The sequence below is a fragment of the Carassius carassius genome, chromosome 5, assembly GCF_963082965.1.
Source record: "Carassius carassius chromosome 5, fCarCar2.1, whole genome shotgun sequence".
Taxonomy (NCBI): Eukaryota; Metazoa; Chordata; class Actinopteri; order Cypriniformes; family Cyprinidae; genus Carassius; species Carassius carassius.
Genome location: NC_081759.1, coordinates 27,183,149 through 27,201,815, shown reverse-complemented (window position 1 = coordinate 27,201,815; position 18,667 = coordinate 27,183,149). Strand labels below are relative to the sequence as shown.

Here is an 18,667-nt window from a genome sequence, read left to right as displayed (position 1 = left end):
GTTGATGTATTTTGATGTAATTTACCTCTCTGTGAACCCTGATGAACTCTCTCGGGTCTCCTTTTGCCCACGGAGGCAGAAGCACATCTCCAAGCTTGGTGCCATTCTGTTTACTCCCTTTAGAAAACACAGATCAAATAACACACTCATGAAAAAAAGAGAGAGAGAGAGACTGTATGTAGTGTACAGATCAGGCTAGCTGTCAATCTCATCCTTACCAAGATCAAAGTTGTTGGAATTGAGCAGGAACTCAGGAAGGTAGAAGAACTCCGGAATGAGTTCCTTCACATCAGCCATGTTGTGTTTGGAAGCAGAGTGCCAAGCCTCTCGTACGCTGTGAAACATTCGGTCGGCCAAATCAAAATGTCCTCCCTAAAAACATAGAATGAAACTCATATATAACCAACAGCTAGATCAGCTGTTCGCACTAGGGATGATAACTATAAAGTTTTAATAATTGTTCTTAATTATATGAGAAAAGAAACGTCTACACCACAGATATAAAGGCACAGAGAATTTTTTTAACAATTTGTTTACTTTTTAATAAAATATATATAAAATAAAAAAAAGAATAGGAAATAAAATACTGCTGCAAAGTTCTCCACTAAATAAAATACTCTCAGTCTCAAACAAATATCATATAATAAAATTAATGAAAAATATAAATAAATAACTATGATTACAGTGCAGCATTACAATCCCAGTTTGTAGGCCTGCTCATATTTTAAAAATATATATAACTTTCCCAAAGTGTAAAGTGAAGCAACAACAGTTTCAGTTTTTAGACCTGCTCAGATTTCGTTATAGTGTTGGCCCGATCGGAATTAAGAGCAAAGGTCTGTTTAAATGCCGACGGGAGCTGCGTTTGAATTACAATCGGGTTTTTCCTAGTTGTAGTGATGTTCACACTCCCTCTATGTCACCTACAAAAGGAGCAGTGCGCCAGCGCCGCGTCAGGCACGATTCTGGTGTGTAAAGACACAGAAAACACGAAGCAGCCGTCATGCAATTGACACGCAGCAGAAATGCCACACTCACGCCACGCAGCCAGTGTGTCGCCAGCCTTAGAATCAGCTGCAGGGCGGGATTTGTGCTGAATGCGGAGACTTCCGCCACTTAATATGTTCTTTTGGAAACACGAAAATGTATATGTTCCGCACACAAAATATTGCATTCGGTCATTCGGTACACACGTGCACCGTACCGAAAGCCCTGTACTGAAACGGTCCGGTACGAATACACGTACCGTTACACCCCTAGTTATCATTATAGCTATTGTTTTTGGTGTGTACCGGCCTTCACTGTCCGTTAATAACAACCTCTTGTCAGAAACAAAGGAATATCTTTATTAATGCTTGGAAACAGTAGCTTTGGTTGGGGGAAAAAACACTGTAAATATTTGTGAGGTTGCGGAAGATGCTATGCTTATTGTGAAGACAGCTGGTCTCCAGTCTGCTCTTCCAATTTTGTTTGTTCTTTTGGTTTTGACTGTAGATCATTTATTTAGTAACATTCACTGCAAAATATATTTCCACCAGCATAAAAATAGATGTTGAAGAATAAAAGAACAATGATAAGACTGCCCAGTTCTAGCCACCTGAAGGTTTGTGGTAGGTAAGAAAAACTTTAAACAACAAGCAAAACACTGAGTGAAGAGAAGAAAACAACAAATGAAGAAAAGAGCAGGCCATGTATGACTAACCTGAAGCCTGAGAAAGATTTGTGTGAAAGGCTCCATTCTGATCAGATATGAGGCCACAATCATCGCAGAGGAGTAATGAGTGCCATAATGATATGCTGGAGTCTCGCCTGGGAAGAAACAAAAACATGTTTAAAAAGTCTCAGCTTAACACGCACATGCTAACAGATCATCGACAGAGGTCTCTGACCCACCACTAGGATCCTCCCAGTCTTTGAATCTTTTCTTGTACTGGATCAGTCTGTCATCTGTCTGAGCTCCCATGGGTTTGGATAAGTTTCGGAATGTCTTTGGATTGTTGAGGTCCAGTTCCTGTGGAATAAATCAAGATTTTTACCTTGGAAAAGAAAAGACACTTAACTGATACTAATTCCCCAAACAGAATGACATCTGCTGACTGAAGATCTGCCTTTTGAAACACTGTAGTTCTCAATATTTTGTGCTATAGAACTTATTACAAGGAACGATCAAAAACAAGTTTGTACCTCAGAGTCAAAGTCTGCCAGGATCCACGGAAAGACGGGATACTGCATCAGGTCATTATATGACCTGCCAGCCAGTGTGTTGAGATGCATCAAATACTGGAAATTACTGATTTCACCTCTCTGTAAATAAAAGAGTCTTTCATAAGCAACACTGAACAAGAGAACAAAACAAACTGACAAAAACATTAAAGTGATGATACCGCACCTCCCATCTTTGGGTCACTGACTTCTCGCCGACCAGCGTACTGAGAAGACCCGACCTATTTACCAAGAAACATGCATATGAATGTTTATTTTAATACATTTGGTAAATAAACTCTAAATTCACTTCGTAATCTTGTGATGAGAGGGTAACATGCCCTTGTTCCACACTGGTGTTGGGACGTTGCCCAGAGACAGATTCTGAGCTGTCGGCTAGTGAAGGAACGACTGCCAGGAACCTAGAAAACATGATTTGGCTGTGTGTAAGCAAGTATTTTTCTGAGGTTCTTCAATTAAATAACTATCAAAAAACATTTTTTCTTTTTTAAGCAAGAATGTATTCAAATGATTGTATGAGTTACTTTCTTATGTTATGATAGTCCTCAGAAGAAAAAAAATGCACCGTTTCCATTAAAATGCTCAGCAGTCAACTGTTTTCATCAGTGATAATGTTTTCTGAGCTTCAAATCAGCATATTAGAATGATTTCTGAAGAATTATGTAACACTGAAAACATTAGTAAAGGCTTTGCCATTACAGGAATAAATTACATTTAAAATATGTTAAAACTGAAAAAAGTTGTTTTCATTTGTAAAAAATATTTCACAGTGTTACAGTATTTAATAAGCATATGAGACTTCAAACACACATAACGTGTAAATTTACTCCATGAGCTGCAGTTGTGTATGAATGTGTGGTACACCTGCTCTAATATAGTCAAATTACACTATGACTTGCTGCCTAAATGGGGAGCTGCAGTGCATGGCAGAATCTGAGAAAATGTCTGAGGAATTCATTTAGATTGTCACCCTTTTCAATTCTTAATTGTTGAGTGTGACAACATTTAACAGAAGAGAACAAGATTTCATCTAAAACTGTCAGAAAGTGTGACATCCACAACCAAAACAGAGCTGTTTTGTGCCGGCTAGTGGGATGCAGCCTTAAAAGGCATCAGTGTTTACAATACCTTTGATACACTTTGTTCCGGACTCCTTTTTGGAAAGCCAACAGATAATTTCTCCCATCTCCTGAAAACACTTCTACTGCCATGGGCTGTGATGAAGACAACAAAGCATAACTTCAATATTGCCATTAATATGAAAGCTGCTCAGTGTGTTATTTGGGTCCATCAAAGAATCGAGCCAAGCAGTTTGTTTGCACACCTGAAGCAAGTAGCGACGTTTGTGCACCTCTCTGATGTCTTCATAAGCGAAGATGCTACAGGTTCTTTTCAGCTGACTCTTGCTCTGCCGCGCTCCTCGGGGGATGATAGGCTCATGCATACTGCAAACGTCACAAAAACAAGCAGCAACCACTAAAATAGTGGTTCTCAACCAGGGGGCCTCAGCGAAATGACTTACATTATAAAGCCAATTATCATCAATATATTACACACAATGAATTATAGGTTAATTCATGGGAAATGTCAATACTTCCAGTTTCTTTTATAAAAAAACAAAAAAAACAGTTACCAGATGCGTAACAATTATAAGATATAGAAGAAGAATAATAGAATGAATTATAGACTGAACAAGAGCATGACAGATAGATCAAACAAATGGTAGAAAGATAGATAGAATAGTTAAATGGTAGATAGAATGTATGACCGATAAATAGATGGAGAACAATAGAATGACAGAACAAAAGGCAGAGAGAAAGACAGATACCAGATGATCTGCTAGAAATAAATCAAATTTTTTTTGAAGGGCAGAATCCAAAATATGAATTCTTACTTTGCAGGGAGTGTCTCGATGTCTCTAATCTCTCTGGTGACTGTCATGGTGAAGCCGTCAATCACATAGAAATGTTCTTTCCCAAATAAGAGCAGCCCTTCACTGGTGTCCAGACCTTGAACTCGAGCACAGCGGTACATGTGCTGGATCTATCCCAACACACACAGCAACAGTGTTGGGGAAAGTTACTTTTAAAAGTAATGCCTTACAATATTGCGTTACTCCCTAAAAAAGTAACTAAATACGTTACTTAGTTACTTTTTATGGAAAGTAATGCATTACATTACTTTTGCGTTACTTTCACGTTACTTTTTAAATATGAGCAGGGCTTGGTTGTTTTTAATATAAGAAGTTCTATTTATAGCAAATGTAAAAGCCCTTTCACACCAAAAAATGTAATGAATAAACCTCAGGCTGAAGGAAAAGTAAATTCACGTCTGTACAGTAGAACACAGGAGAAGAAGGTTCAACACTCTTCAGCAATAACAAAAAAAACAATGAAGCACAATTGTTAGTTTATCTAAAGTCATTTTTTAATTATTAGTATGGTTGAACTGGATCATTAAAGGTCAGCAGCAAAGACACTGTTAATAAAATGGGAATAGATACATTTGTGTTATTTAATATATTTAGTTATTGCAGGTTTGCGTCATATTCTGAGTTTGCATTTCACTGTTTTGATTAATTTTGATGAATACTAAATCTGTTTTGTTTTTTTGTGATTGGGATGAATTAATGCACATTCACATTTAGTCTAGAACTACAGTAACATGTTCACACAGCGCACACAACGCCTCCATACTTCCGATTTCTCCCAATTTGGGAACAGGATGCTTGTCAGTCAAAAAATGGGAATACAAAATAACTGGCGTTACTTTTTCAAAAAAGTAACTCAGATATTTTCTTGTAAATTAAAAAGTAATGCGTTACTTTACTAGTTACTTGAAAAAAGTAATCTGATTACGTAACTCGCGTTACTTGTAATGCATTACCCCCAACACTGCACAGCAAACACATTCTCAGTACGTTTTATATCAGTTAGTTCAAATTCAAAAAGCAAAATAAACCTAATCATCCAACCAGACAGATATTACTAATAATGTGCTGTTAGAACAGTAATGATCAATATAAAGCTTCAGATTAGAAAGCTTTCACCCAAATTTCCAAAGCCTCATTGTTGCGCTGACAACAGTGACTGGCAGTAAAAGCAGCTGCAGTTGTTAAACAGTGTGACGAGGATGTGACTGTGGTGTGCTGCAGACCTTCTCTCCCTCCTCCAGCAGGCGGAGCAGCGTGGTGTTGTCAGTTTTCTGCTCCTCGTCCATAGCTCCTGACTCCAGCAAATCCTGCAGCTGGTCTTGACTGTCCTCATCAGCTCCATCCGCTGTAGAGCGGGACCGCTTTAAAGGGGCCTTAACCAGACCTAAAACACGACACGGCACACTGAGTTAAATCCATACAACATGCTCATAATATCACATGCTCATTAGTTAAAATAGATAAAGAATGAGATCATTCAGAAGCCAGTTTTGTCCATTTCTAGTCTAAAGTTAATTTCTAGTTACTAGTAGTTCATTTTTGAGGAAGGGAGAGAAAAAAAATCATTGTTTTAATAATAGTAGTAGTAGTTTTAGTAGTTTCACTGTATCAAGTAATACAGAACATTTTCATGTTAAAATGACCTTTGACCCTTGCGATGGTGTCCTCTCCATGTTCAGGCTCCTGCTGTGTGGTCTCTCCCTCTGTGTTCTGCTCTATGGAGTGCTGATACATCCCCGGGTTCCCTGACAGCAGCCGCATGTAATACTCCTTACTGTCATAGCTTATCGCTCGTCTGTAACGCGCCGGTTTCTGGAAGGATTGAAATTTAATTAAATTTAAGTTTAATTTAGTCCTCATTAACTCTTGATGATGAAAACGACCTTTATGATAAGAATACAATCTTGGAAGTCAATAGCTATATTTTCATCCACTATGCACATTTTGGATTATCGCATAAAATAAACGCTGCATGGAAACGCCATGATGCGCATAAATTCTAAAAATGTGCATAAAAAATGTGCACAACTGAGTAGAACAAATTTTTTATCCGAAAAGAAAACATTTGCATAAACTACGATGGTAATACATTTACCGAATAAATTCCACAATGCGCACTGAAGTCGTCATGTGACTGAGACTGGATAACTTGACCAACCAGCGACCGATCTCGCTCACAGCTTCTATATTTTGTTTTGAATGTTCTGAAATACCTGAGGAAAGTCTATCATCAAAGTATTCTGTATAATTACAGTCTTACATGACTGTGTTCCCAAACAGCAGACATCTACCTCTAAAAGCAATGACCGCAAATTTTTGTTACGTCTGCTCTCTCTCTCTAAAGTGGCTATATTCAGTGGCTTCTTCTAGTTTTTTTTTTTTTTTTTTTAGATATTTAGTGCCAGTTTATCAGAAAGTGACGTTTTTGTTCTCTTCGACTCGTTGGATGGCAACGGTGCTTTATTTGCAAATGTTTTATGCAATATTCAAGCTTTGCGCATAAATTAAATATGCATCTTTGGATGGAAACAGCTACTGACAGCAAGAGGAATCCAGTCAGAGGCATGCAAACTGTTTAGGCTCAGCACAGACATGTGTTCATCACTCCTTGAGAAAATCCCATGCTGACAACTCAAATATAGTTTATAATTTATATCTAAACACAATTAATATTCACCCCACAATGCGAATTTTATGCATTTAAGAAAACAGAAAAACAACCTGCATGGTCATGCTGTATATCAAATTTCTACTAAAATATCTATATACAAAGATATATCTACAACTAGGAAAATGAAATGTATAATTTCTGAACAACTGGCAACAGAAAACAGAACTGTGGTCTGTTTGTTTGAGTGGCCAACTGGACCAGATGTAGTGAGACTAGCTCAACCAATGAAGGGGGTTTAGGGAGGGTCTACGGTATCTGTTTGCTGAACAATGGAAGATGTGTAAAGTATGTGAAATGGTCTTTATTTTTGCAGTTCTGTTTGGTGCCTACAACATGAATACCAATAATTAGTGAGTTATAACAGTAGCATGCAACATTCTTGTCTGAATATTGTCCCACTTCACATTCTATAATATGGATAACAAGGGATTAGCAAATGGGAGGGACGGAGCTGTACTAAAAACCTATTTTTCTAGAGGTTTCCTTGTGTATGAAATATTTACAACAGTAATGACAGCAGAGAAAACATCTCCAAACAGCATTTAAAGCATTCTGTGGATGTGTCAATCCACATATATGCCTCCTCAACATGTGACGAGACAAATACAGAAGGTCTGGGACATTTATTTTGCACTTAATGCTGCAATGCAGATGTTTAAGTGGGTAAAGCAAGACCATAGTTTAGGCACACTTCAGTTTGTACCTGGACTGGTATGTTAACCATTGCGCCCATTGATGGCACCTGTGATTGATTCTGAAAAAAGGGAAAAATGGGCAAAAAGGCAAGAAGGGTTTTGTGTTTGCATTTCAGGCTTCTTATGTGAAGTCATTGCCATCATATGGCTAATGCTGGCAATTAAAGTTTGAGAGTTTACAAAAGATCCATTCAGAGCAGATTATCAACCATTAGTGCTACACACATGCTGACTTTCAATGAGACTATAGGCAAATTCAATAGACTTGTTTCAGTTACTGGGGTAAAATAAGGTTAAAGAAAATTATCTATTTTGGTAAGCCAGAATTTGTTAATATACAATAGTTGACATCCTTTAAACAGAAAAATTACAAGAAAAAAGTACACCAACCTGAGTGCTTGTGTTGGGTTCAGGATCAGGCACATAGGGATAATGGATGTAAAACATGTCATTCCGAACCATCTTCTTCCTCATTCTGCAGGGTCCCTCAGTCATGTCCAACTGAAACTTGTCCAGGTGGGAGCCAATAGGAGGACCCCAGAGGCCCCTCTCACGAAGCAGCTCATATTCAATCCCTGCCCACTCATCCATCACATATTTCAGTGCATTCTGCTGTCTCTGTGAGAAAACAAATGCATATTTGCGTCAAAATAATTTTTGTAGAAGTCATTCCACTATGATCAGAACTGGGAAAACATTTATTTAGTAATCCCTCAATTTAAAAGATTTCAGCAATTATTATTATTCTGAAAGTGTCATATGTTTGAAATTGAAGGGTTACCTCTTGATGCTCCTTGTACTGCATTGCAACCAAGTCCCGGACCACAGCAATGTGCGTGAACATCCACTGAAAGGTCTCCTGTGGACAGTCACAATGAAAGTCCATAAGATCAGCTGTGAAAAAACATTATAAACATACGATACTAACAAAGCATTACACAAACATATATTGTACAACAAAGTCACTCACATTAAACAGACTCACTCAAATGCCAAAAGCCTTTAAGTTCCCTTTAAAAAAGGTTCATAGCTGACAAGGGTTTTATGAATAGTGACAAGGCATTCCAAAGGGGCCGAAACTTGAAAAAAAGCACAATCTCCACTGTGCTTTAAACACAAGCAATTTCTGAGAAGACGCAGATGATGTTGAGGCTGGTAAGAAGACAGCATGTCTTTCATAACAGAAGCCGGATTGTGCAATGCTCTGTATACAAACATTAACACCTTTTATTGGATTCTATAATTAACAGGTAACCAATGAAGACATAGCAGGTGTGATATGATCCCATTTTCTGGTATTAGTTAAGTCTCCATGCATGTTGTATGACAATAGACCATAACTCTCAACCAGTTCTTTCTCATGGAGTCTATTCCCAAATATAATAAACTCAGCCTTATCCTCATTTAATGTAGGAAATTATTTGTCAATCATCCCTTTACCTCAGTCAAACACATAGAAAAAAATAAAATAGCAAATGATGTACAATCATCAAGCACGAGAGAAAGGTACAGTTGTAAATCATCAACATACCAAATAAAAAATTTTATTGACTAAAGATTGACCCCAAAGGCAACATGTATAACAAAAAAGGGGTCGGACCAAGAATGGATCCCTGTGGAACACCCTAAGAGATAGATGCCGGTCTAGATAGATGCATTTTGACAGTTACCTGTGCAGAAAGATTGTTCTTGTTCATTCCACTTTCCTTCTTGCTGCGACGGGAGCCAGTAAGTTTGGACAGACCAAAGCCACTGCTGACTCGAGACAGTTTGGACTGATTCGCTGGGGCAACGGTCTCGCCCCTGCTGATGCATTTCTTCTCATGGACTAGAAGCAAAACAGAGAAGGTTCAGCAAAGTAAGAGAAATGAGAGTATAAGGAAACTGCTAAAATATTAAGAAATTAGCAGAGTGACAAAGATACAGGAAAGAGTGTGAAAGCAACAAGCTGCTAAAATTTAACTATATGGGAGAATCTGAATGTGATGTATTTATAAAGCAAAAATTTGAGTTTGTGACTGCATGTTTTCTTCACCCAGATGGTTCTGCCAGCTTTTAGCAGCAGGTTCCTCTAAAGCAGGTCGAGCAGTGGCGATGTCCACATGTCCTCGATCATTGACTGGTAGAGACACTTTAAAAATGTCCTCCAGCATTTGCCGCTTACTGTGCATGAGCTCTGTCCACACACGATTCACTGCCTTGAGCAGCAACTGACGACCTGACAAACACACACACACACCATAAAGGACAGAGTAAGTTTGATATCGATAATGGTCTTTATGAGGAATTGTGAAGCACTTTAAATATTAAAACTGTATGCTTAAATACACCACACACTTGCTTGCAAAAGTGTCATAAAAAGAGAAAAAGAACAACCTTCGCTAACATCCTGGCTCTGGACATTGTCCGACTCGTTCTCAGAAGGAATCGCGACATGCCAGGTGGTCATTCTGGCCTCCGCCTCCAAACCAAACCCCTCCACACTACTGTAAGGGAACATGAAAGTGACGTTGACCTGTGACACAGTGATACAGCACACCATTCTCATACATTTGAAGACACCATGGTATTTTGGGCAGTGCATCATTTGTGCTGCACCATGTGAACATTCTCCAGTCAGTCAATATTATAAGCTTGAATGCTAGAACACAAACAGCAAAAATAATGAACTATTATTTCAGCACATCAGTCACTGAAAATCAAATCAGTTGAAGTTATTGATCTTTCTGTATCAGCAAAGTGCAGAGACTCAGAGAAGCAGCACTACACACTAATGTGATTCTGCTCATTGTCTCTGAGCCTCTCTCATTTCTCAGTCTCTCTGAAGCCAAACTTCTGAGTCAGCCTGGATACAGAGCCATGACAACATAAACCACCTACTCATGTCTCTCACAGTGACTCACAACAGCAGAAGCGCACAATCACAAACAATCCTGAGACTGTGAAGAGGAATTATTCATTTTTCACTGCTCATACATAATCCCATAAACCCATTCCCATCTATCTTTCCATCTAAATGTATGTATTTATTTTTATTAATACATACATTAATAAATTTATTTTCCTTTATGCCAAAAATCATTAGGCTATTAAGTAAAGATCATGTTCCATGAAGATATTTTGTAAATATACTACTTTAAATACAGTACAGACCAAAAGTTTGGACACACCTTCTCATTCAAAGAGTTTTCTTTATTTTCATGGCTATGAAAATTGTAGATTCACACTGAAGGCATCAAGGGCTATTTGACCAAGAAGGAGAGTGATGGGGTGCTGCGCCAGATGACCTGGCCTCCACAGTCACCGGACCTGAACCCAATCGAGATGGTTTAGGGGTGAGCTGGACCGCAGACAGAAGGCAAAAGGGCCAACAAGTGCTAAGCATCTCTCGGGGAACTCCTTCAAGACTGTTGGAAGACCATTTCAGGTGACTACCTCTTGAAGCTCATCAAGAGAATGCCAAGAGTGTGCAAAGCAGTATGCAATATGACATATTTTCAGTTGTTCCACACTTTTTTGTTATGTATATAGTTCCATATATAATTCCACATGTGTTAATTCATAGTTTTGATGCCTTCAGTGTGACTCTACAATTTTCATAGTCATGAAAATAAAGAAAACTCTTTGAATGAGAAGGTGTGTCCAAACTTTTGGTCTGTACTGTATATCAAAACTGAATTTTTGATTTTCACTTATGTCTATCTACCCATCTATCTAAATGTGTATGTATTTACCTATTCATTCATTTCACACCTTTTTTTTTTAGAATCAGTCTGCATGTCAAATGGAAAACATATCTCAAAAGACTTAGAGTATCTATCCATCCCTGTAACCTAAAACCAAACGTCAAACATCTGGATACTCTAAATTCATAAACCCTTGTTTTTATGCACAGTGCCTGAAAGCATTATACCACCTCTGTTTCTCTCACCTCCCTGTATGCAGGCTGATCAAGCAGTGGGCCAGGCAAGCCACAAACTCCTGGTCATGATTGCCAGGACCCAGCACGAGGTTTCGGTTTACCGTCAACACACGTAGTGAATCCAGCAGGGTGACCTGTTGCGGGACCGTTTTGTGTGGTCTTGAGAGCTGGTAGAGGATTGTTCGGTTCAGACAATGGTAGATTGAGTCCAGAGACAAACCCTGTGATCGCCGTTTGGACTGTTGTGTGACAAAAAAAAAAGACAAAAGAAAGGGAGATTTGTTGAGAAACCACCAGTCATGCAAGTCAAATAGTAATGCTAAATAAGTCTTGCACATGAGGAATGTAAGAGAGAGAGAGAGAGAGAGAGAGAGAGAACTGTACAACTAACAGAAATGTGTAATATAATAATTTATGCTTAATAACTGAATTACATTGTGGGTCCTTGTGGTCTTTGTTTAACGTTTGCTAGCTAAATCATTTTTGCAATATCTAGTGAAACATTTAGTGTGAGATTGTTTAAATCCCATTTTAAAAAGATAACTGTGGTTGCTATGATTGCTTATAATTTTCTTTTAACTGCATTTAAATTTTTAACATTAAGTTTGTTTCAATTTACACTCCCATTCAAAAGCTTGTGTTGAGTTCAAGTCTCTTATAGTTTCCAAGGCTGCTTTTATTTGATTAAAAACATAGTAAAAACAGTAAAACTGTCAAATATTATTACAATTTCAAATAATATATTTAGGTCAATTAAATGTTATTTATTCCTGTGATGGTAAAGCTGATTTTTCAGCAGGTACCCATCTCATATGGTGCTCAAACATTTCTTATTATAACAGTTGTGCTTGATATTTTGTGGGCACCATAAAACATTTACAGTATTAGGATTCTTTAATGGTCAGAAAGTTATATTCTAATATTTTGTAGCATACATTTAAGACATCCACTAAAAGTAATCATTTGTATGCACTGTTCATGATTAAAATGACAAACTAGAAAATATACGGTCAAAACAATATATAGCAAGACCACTTCCTAATTATTCAGGGACACTATGACTTTGGGGACAAGTGTGCTTGTTTTGATGTAGGTGGTGTGAAAGCATAATTGGCGTTTAAGTGGGGAACCTCTGACGTGATCTCACCTGGGTGATCAGCTGAACTATGAAATCCACCACGAGCTTGGACTCTTTGTTGAACATGCCCTGCCAAAGCTTATCCACCACACGCTGTGTGAAGTAGAACACATTGTTGACCAGGATCTGGTAACTTCCTCCTGTTGTTATTGGCAATGATGCCTCCTCACCTGTTGGAGGACAAAGCAACACACATGAAAGATTTGTAATTTTAGCTTATATTCTGAAAATCCTGTTGATCAACAGACTTTAAAGGGTTAGTTCATCCAAATTTTTAAATTATGTCAGTAATAACTTACCCTCATGTTGTTCCAAACCCGTGAGACCTCCGTTTATCTTCGGAACACAGTTTAAGATATTTTAGATTTAGTCCTTCCATTGAAGCTGTGTGTACGGTATACTGTCCATGTCCAGAAAGGTAAGAAAAACATAATCAAAGTAGTCCATGTGACATCAGAGGGTCAGTTAGAATTTTTTGAAGCATCAAAAATACATTTCCAAAAATAGCAAAAACTATGACTTTATTTAGCATTGTCTTCTCTTCCGTGTCTGTTGTTCAAAACAAAGCAGTTTGTGATATCCGGTTCGCGAACGAATCATTCGATGTAACCGGATCTTTTTGAACCAGTTCACCAAATCTAACTGAATAGTTTTAAACGGTTCGCGTCTCCAATACGCGAGAACGAGTCAGTCTGTTGTCCGTTATCTGGCTCGGCTCGGTGTTCATCTTCATCTCTCTCTTCACAGCAGTTCAGTCATTGTACTGTTTGAGTAAATGAATTACTCTGGGATATTGGTTTGTTTGAACTCAGAGGGAGTGTCAGCCACATTAAAAAAGTTAACAGCTTAAGTCATTTGCGGATTAATACGTATTGGAGACGTGAACCGTTTAAAACGATTCAGTTCGATTTGGTGAACTGGTTCAAAAAGATCCGGTTACATCGAATGATTCATTCGCGAACCGGATATCACAAACTGCTTTGTTTTGAACTCTCTCACAACAGACACGGAAGAGAAGACAATGCTGAATAAAGTTGTAGTTTTTGCTATTTTTGGACCAAATTGTATTTTCGATGCTTCAAAAAATTCTAACTGACCCTCTGATGTCACATGGACTAATTTGATGATGTTTTTCTTACCTTTCTGGACATGGACAGTATACTGTACATACAGCTTCAATGGAGGGACTGAGAGCTCTCGGACTAAATCTAAAATATTTTAAACTGCATTCCGAAGATAAACGGAGGTCTTACGGGTTTGAAACAACATAAGGGTAAGTTATTAATGACATAATTTTAATATTTGGCTGAACTAACCCTTTAAGGGACATCAGGGAACTTTAGATCAAAAACATTGAGAACCACTAAAATATGGTCATGTCTTACCATGCCATGAAAGTTTTTGCATATATTGTGCCTGATCTACATTGACATAAAAACACACACACACACACACACACACACACAATTTGGAAGAAAATGAGACTGAGTTAATGACAGCATTTTCATTTTTGGGTACATTACTGATCAATTCCCTGATGATTGGGATGCAACTAACCCAGGAGAACATCTGCTGCCAGAAGCTGCTCCATCACACTGTCCAGGATGTAGGACTGAAACTCTTTCTGCTGGGTCCTGGTGGAGCGCTCTGGTGAGGCCTGAGGACACAGAGCAAAGTTAGCGTTCCTGTCCACTCCCACATTAGCTTCTAATAAGCTGCATGCAAAGCACTGCAGGATGCTAGAAAAGAAAGCCAGGATGACAGGGACTGAGATTCTGTAGCTTCACGCAACATCACTCACAAATGAAACTTAATGAGGTAGACATTCAAGATGTTCTCACCTCTAGCAGAAGATCAATGATGGGCGTCTGTTTGTTGGCAGGTGTCATGCACAGGTTGTCCATGATGAGGACCCTCATGAAATCGAAGACATACTTCTTGGCTGGGTGGTTGGTCAAGTAGGTTTTATTTCCTACATTACAGTATTCTGACTGGCTACGGTTCATGCCTGTATCCGTCACAAAGGCTTTGAACTCTTCTGTGGGTGAGCTTGCTTCATCATCCAAATCACTCACCTGAGGAAAACGAGACATTTTTTTTATCACACAACCAACTTCAACTGAGACTGAAACATCAAAATGACAAATTCCCAGTTAGAATAACAAACAAAGAGAACAATAGTGTACCATCTCAGAGTAAGGCCGTATATTGAAGGGGAAAACCGTAGCAGCAAGTGTACACAGGAAGTCCGGGCTGTGCCACATGTGTGCCAGATCTGGGATGTTGTGATAGAGGTAACGGAAAAACTGCATGAGAGTGATGGGATATTCTCTCAGCCAGGAACCCTCCTCCTCTGACTGCCAAGGCTGTGGGTTAGATAAAGAGAAATTTCAGCTCCTGTGGTCTGAGGGTCTGTTATCATCAGAATAACCTGCATTTCTTAGTATCTGCAGTGATACCAATTCATCTTAACATAAGAACATTTTAACCTTTTATTTTTCACTTTGAGCACCAGTTTGTCACAAATTTCCCATTTCATTTTTCATCAGCTGTAGTACAAAACCTTTGATAAACTACCAAATGACAAGTGGGATGACAAATCATCCCGTTGCCAGCAGTTGCTCCTGGGGTGTATATTTCTAAAGCAGAAGGCTTGGAGACTCACCAGGTTGAGCATGCTGCGCAGCATTGCCAGTAGCAGGAATGCCGCTTCAGTGCACAAGTTGTGAATGGAGCCCACCACAGAAGCACTGGAAGCTGGGACGCCAAATATAGTCATCCAGATAGAGTCCAGGTCCAACTGTGTGAGGAGATAGGTACAACACAATAGTAATTAAATTAATTACTTATTATTATTAAATGTATTTTATACAAATTATTAAATTGTATTAAGTTATTATGAAATCTTAGTATTACTAAATTACATTTAATGTAATACATTTAATTCAATAATAAATACTCAATGATTTTGCAGTTGGTGGCAAGCACTACAATGCTCTCACAGGAAACAGTCACAAGTGCAGATGGTAAACATTTATATATAATCCATGCATGACAGAATGGATGATACAGCAAAGACAATTTGTTGAACATGAGTCTAGTTAACAAGGAGCGTGTCACTTTATTAAAAAAAAAAGAAAACGGTTGAAAACAATCCGAGATATACATTTAAATCCTATTTAAATTTGTAAAAGTTTTATGATTCAAAAAAAAAGAAAGAAAGAAAAAAAGAATATGATATTAAATTATTTTAGATTCTGCACTACTGCTAGGTCACTAATTGTATGTAAGCAAATTGGTGACACCGAGCACGTGAACATGAGTCTTAATTTTTCACATAAATTGTTTTACACAACTTCAGATAACGCAAATTATTAGTATTTTTAATAGTGGTCTCAGAGATGTGGAAAATGATATGGATTGTGAGATCACACTAGGGCTGTGCGATATGGCGAAAATATCTAATTGTGATTTTTTTGACAGATATTGCAATTGCGATTTGATTTGCGATTTTTTTAAATTTGCAAAGTAATGCTTCAGCTTAATATTGTCAATAATGTGCAGCACAGTATGAGTATAATTACCCTGCTGAAAAAAAATAAAAATAAAATAAAAAGAAATTCTTACAGTTTCCATGAAACCATTACAAAACTCCTTTTTGTTTTTAGCTTTATTCCAATAGGAATTACTGTTCTTCTATGTATATACATATTTTTTTTTCAGCAGACAAGATGATAATGGTATAACACATTTTATAGAATTAACTTAGTTACTGAATTTCACTGGAAATATTTATTTTTTATATAAATAAAAAACTGTATTTGTTTAGTCAATTATTAAAGTATTACATGTTACACTGTATTTGGGATTTTAAGAACAAGTGGAAAATGTGCTGAATGTTTCATTTCATTCAAGTGAAATTAGCAAGCAGTTGCAGTAATTAGCAAGACTGAATTTACATTCGTTTTAAACATGGAGCCAGGCACGAGTCGACGCAGGCTGCGCACGTGCGTCAAGCCTCATCCATACTGCCAGATGCGCTCATGGAGATTTGCGTTGCAGGGCCGCGCAAGAATATAACAGAGCGTTATGAAACAGGCTGCGTGAGTGCAGCAAGTGTGCATGGCTCGTCCGTGACATGGGATTCGCGCCACATGAGGAAGAGAGGAGCGAGTATGAGAAGCATTCAGAGACACAGGCTGTGTGTGCGGTCTTCTGAATGGGGAATAGTGAACATTCAATAAGAGATGTTCTAGATATGCATTGTGACACAGGTCTTGTAAATTATATTTTTTGTTTGCTGTCTGTCTTTTCAAAGCTTAAGTTACATAATGTTTTTCTTTAGTTTTAATTTGCCTAACTATTGACCTGACCCTGTAGACTCCATAATCCCACTCTGTCTCTCCCCTGCTTTCTGTTTTATTTTTTTTTAATGGTGGGTGCTTACACAGTTGGCTAGAGCAGAGCTGTTTGGGGAGGACTGAGGTGCACTCACTCTATTGGTTAGTAAGACTGTCACTCAAGGCTGGCAGTCATGCATATGCAATGGAACAGCGTAATATCACGTCCACATTGCAGGCTTTTGCAATTAGTAAATAGCAAACGTCTCAAATCGCGATTTGATTCCGATTAATCGCGAATCGATTTCGGTTTCGATTAATCGCACAGCCCTAGTTCACACAGACACAAACAAAGACACAAAGTGAAGACATTTAAGTTTAATTAGTAGGGAAAAAAGGTTTGCATACTGACATGAACCTGCAGGCTGTCAGGCAGCTCTGTGATTGGCTGCTGGAGGAAAAGGGCCATGAGCATGAAGTAGATCTCTGGGACATTAGTGTGTTTGGGCAGCAGAGTTTGCAACACAGGGAATCCTGGGAAATGGCAGGCATCTCGGTTGATTTCACGCAATGTCGACCTGCCTCCTGCGCTGCGGCCAACGTTAAAACCTGAAAGGACATGAGCAAAAAAAAAAAAAAAAAAATGTTTATACTGTATAATTATAGAAACTGCTTAACTAAAATGCATGTGAAACTAATCAAATACGATTAGGTCTCTTGCTCACCCAGAACAGTGCCAATCTTATTAGTGAGCACAGAGTCAGTGTGGTCCAGCCATCCTCCTCCAGTCAGGCCCTCTTTAAACCGGCTCAGGATGGATTGGTTACTCAGCAACACCACCAAGATTAAGAGAGCTGCGGTCACTGTGCTGGAGTGAATGTGTTCTTCCATAAACATAAGCAACCAATCAAAACCCAAGGTGCGCACAAGTTCTTCACAAGCCCTGGGAGAGGCAGCAGAAAGAAAAATTAAGTGGGGGGATGATCATTAACATGAAGGTAGATTTTACAAATTTTGTTTATAATGTTTTAAGTTATGAGGCTTAATTTACAGACAATTAAATGGTGTGCTTTGTCATTTTTCATACACACACGTACACAATAAAAAAAGAGATAAAAGCACTTTGACTACACTAAATCATTTCGGACACATATCCAAAGTGTCCAGTTCCATCTGTATCCAATCCCAGATATCAGCCCATAAACAGCAAGCTTAGGTAACAATGTTACAGATGCTGTAAAATGCAGCACAGCTCTCTGAAGTCCAATAATCCACCCTTGATTTAATATGGAGCTTCACTCACTGTACATTAACAGCGTTCTTCTCTTTGCAGGTGAAGAGCTGTTTGAGCAGGATGTCTAGCAGTCTGTTCCGCAGAAGAATCAAGTTGGATGACAGGAGGCCTCCAAACTCATCATCAGCTCCTAAAAACACCCAGGAAGAAGAGTAAGACCACTGAAAGGAGAAATGGTACTGTTAACCTTTTTGACATTTTTAAGCTCTTGGTATCTTAAGACATCTCATTATTAGGCCTCGATGAAATCTGCAGATTTTCCAGTGCTGATTTTTAGTGGGAATCTGTCGAAAGTGCATACATGGAGCTAACTCTGCACTCTTACCGATTGCTGAAACCACCAAATTAGGCACAATATTTCAGAAATGCACAAGGGGTGTCAGATTTTTAGGAATGAGATGATGTTTCAATTCGGCAAGAATTCTGTGTAGCTTTCTACAAGGTTCTGCAG

At 38.3% G+C, this 18,667-nt stretch overlaps 1 protein-coding gene across 5 annotated transcripts in view; it reads right to left on the bottom strand.

Annotated features, from left to right (window-relative positions):
* The window catches only part of wdfy3 (WD repeat and FYVE domain containing 3), an 82,499-nt gene that overhangs the window by 5,874 nt on the left and 57,958 nt on the right, over positions 1-18,667 (bottom strand). For 3 of the 5 annotated variants that reach the window (XM_059550352.1, XM_059550349.1, XM_059550354.1), the window contains 27 exons: positions 18,226-18,346; positions 17,648-17,865; positions 17,335-17,531; positions 15,248-15,382; positions 14,769-14,948; positions 14,424-14,657; positions 14,140-14,239; positions 13,968-14,003; positions 12,592-12,752; positions 11,454-11,683; positions 9,899-10,008; positions 9,558-9,740; positions 9,193-9,350; positions 8,304-8,381; positions 7,913-8,140; positions 5,800-5,968; positions 5,380-5,540; positions 4,118-4,266; positions 3,548-3,668; positions 3,352-3,437; positions 2,544-2,624; positions 2,390-2,444; positions 2,185-2,304; positions 1,894-2,011; positions 1,703-1,809; positions 219-372; positions 26-117 (listed from right to left, as the gene is read on the bottom strand). In XM_059550352.1, coding sequence (XP_059406335.1) covers positions 26-117; positions 219-372; positions 1,703-1,809; positions 1,894-2,011; positions 2,185-2,304; positions 2,390-2,444; positions 2,544-2,624; positions 3,352-3,437; positions 3,548-3,668; positions 4,118-4,266; positions 5,380-5,540; positions 5,800-5,968; positions 7,913-8,140; positions 8,304-8,381; positions 9,193-9,350; positions 9,558-9,740; positions 9,899-10,008; positions 11,454-11,683; positions 12,592-12,752; positions 13,968-14,003; positions 14,140-14,239; positions 14,424-14,657; positions 14,769-14,948; positions 15,248-15,382; positions 17,335-17,531; positions 17,648-17,865; positions 18,226-18,346 — 3,782 coding nt within the window. The remainder of the gene's footprint in view (positions 1-25; positions 118-218; positions 373-1,702; positions 1,810-1,893; positions 2,012-2,184; positions 2,305-2,389; positions 2,445-2,543; positions 2,625-3,351; positions 3,438-3,547; positions 3,669-4,117; positions 4,267-5,379; positions 5,541-5,799; positions 5,969-7,912; positions 8,141-8,303; positions 8,382-9,192; positions 9,351-9,557; positions 9,741-9,898; positions 10,009-11,453; positions 11,684-12,591; positions 12,753-13,967; positions 14,004-14,139; positions 14,240-14,423; positions 14,658-14,768; positions 14,949-15,247; positions 15,383-17,334; positions 17,532-17,647; positions 17,866-18,225; positions 18,347-18,667) is intronic. The other 2 variants (XM_059550350.1, XM_059550351.1) reach the window with 2 other exon arrangements.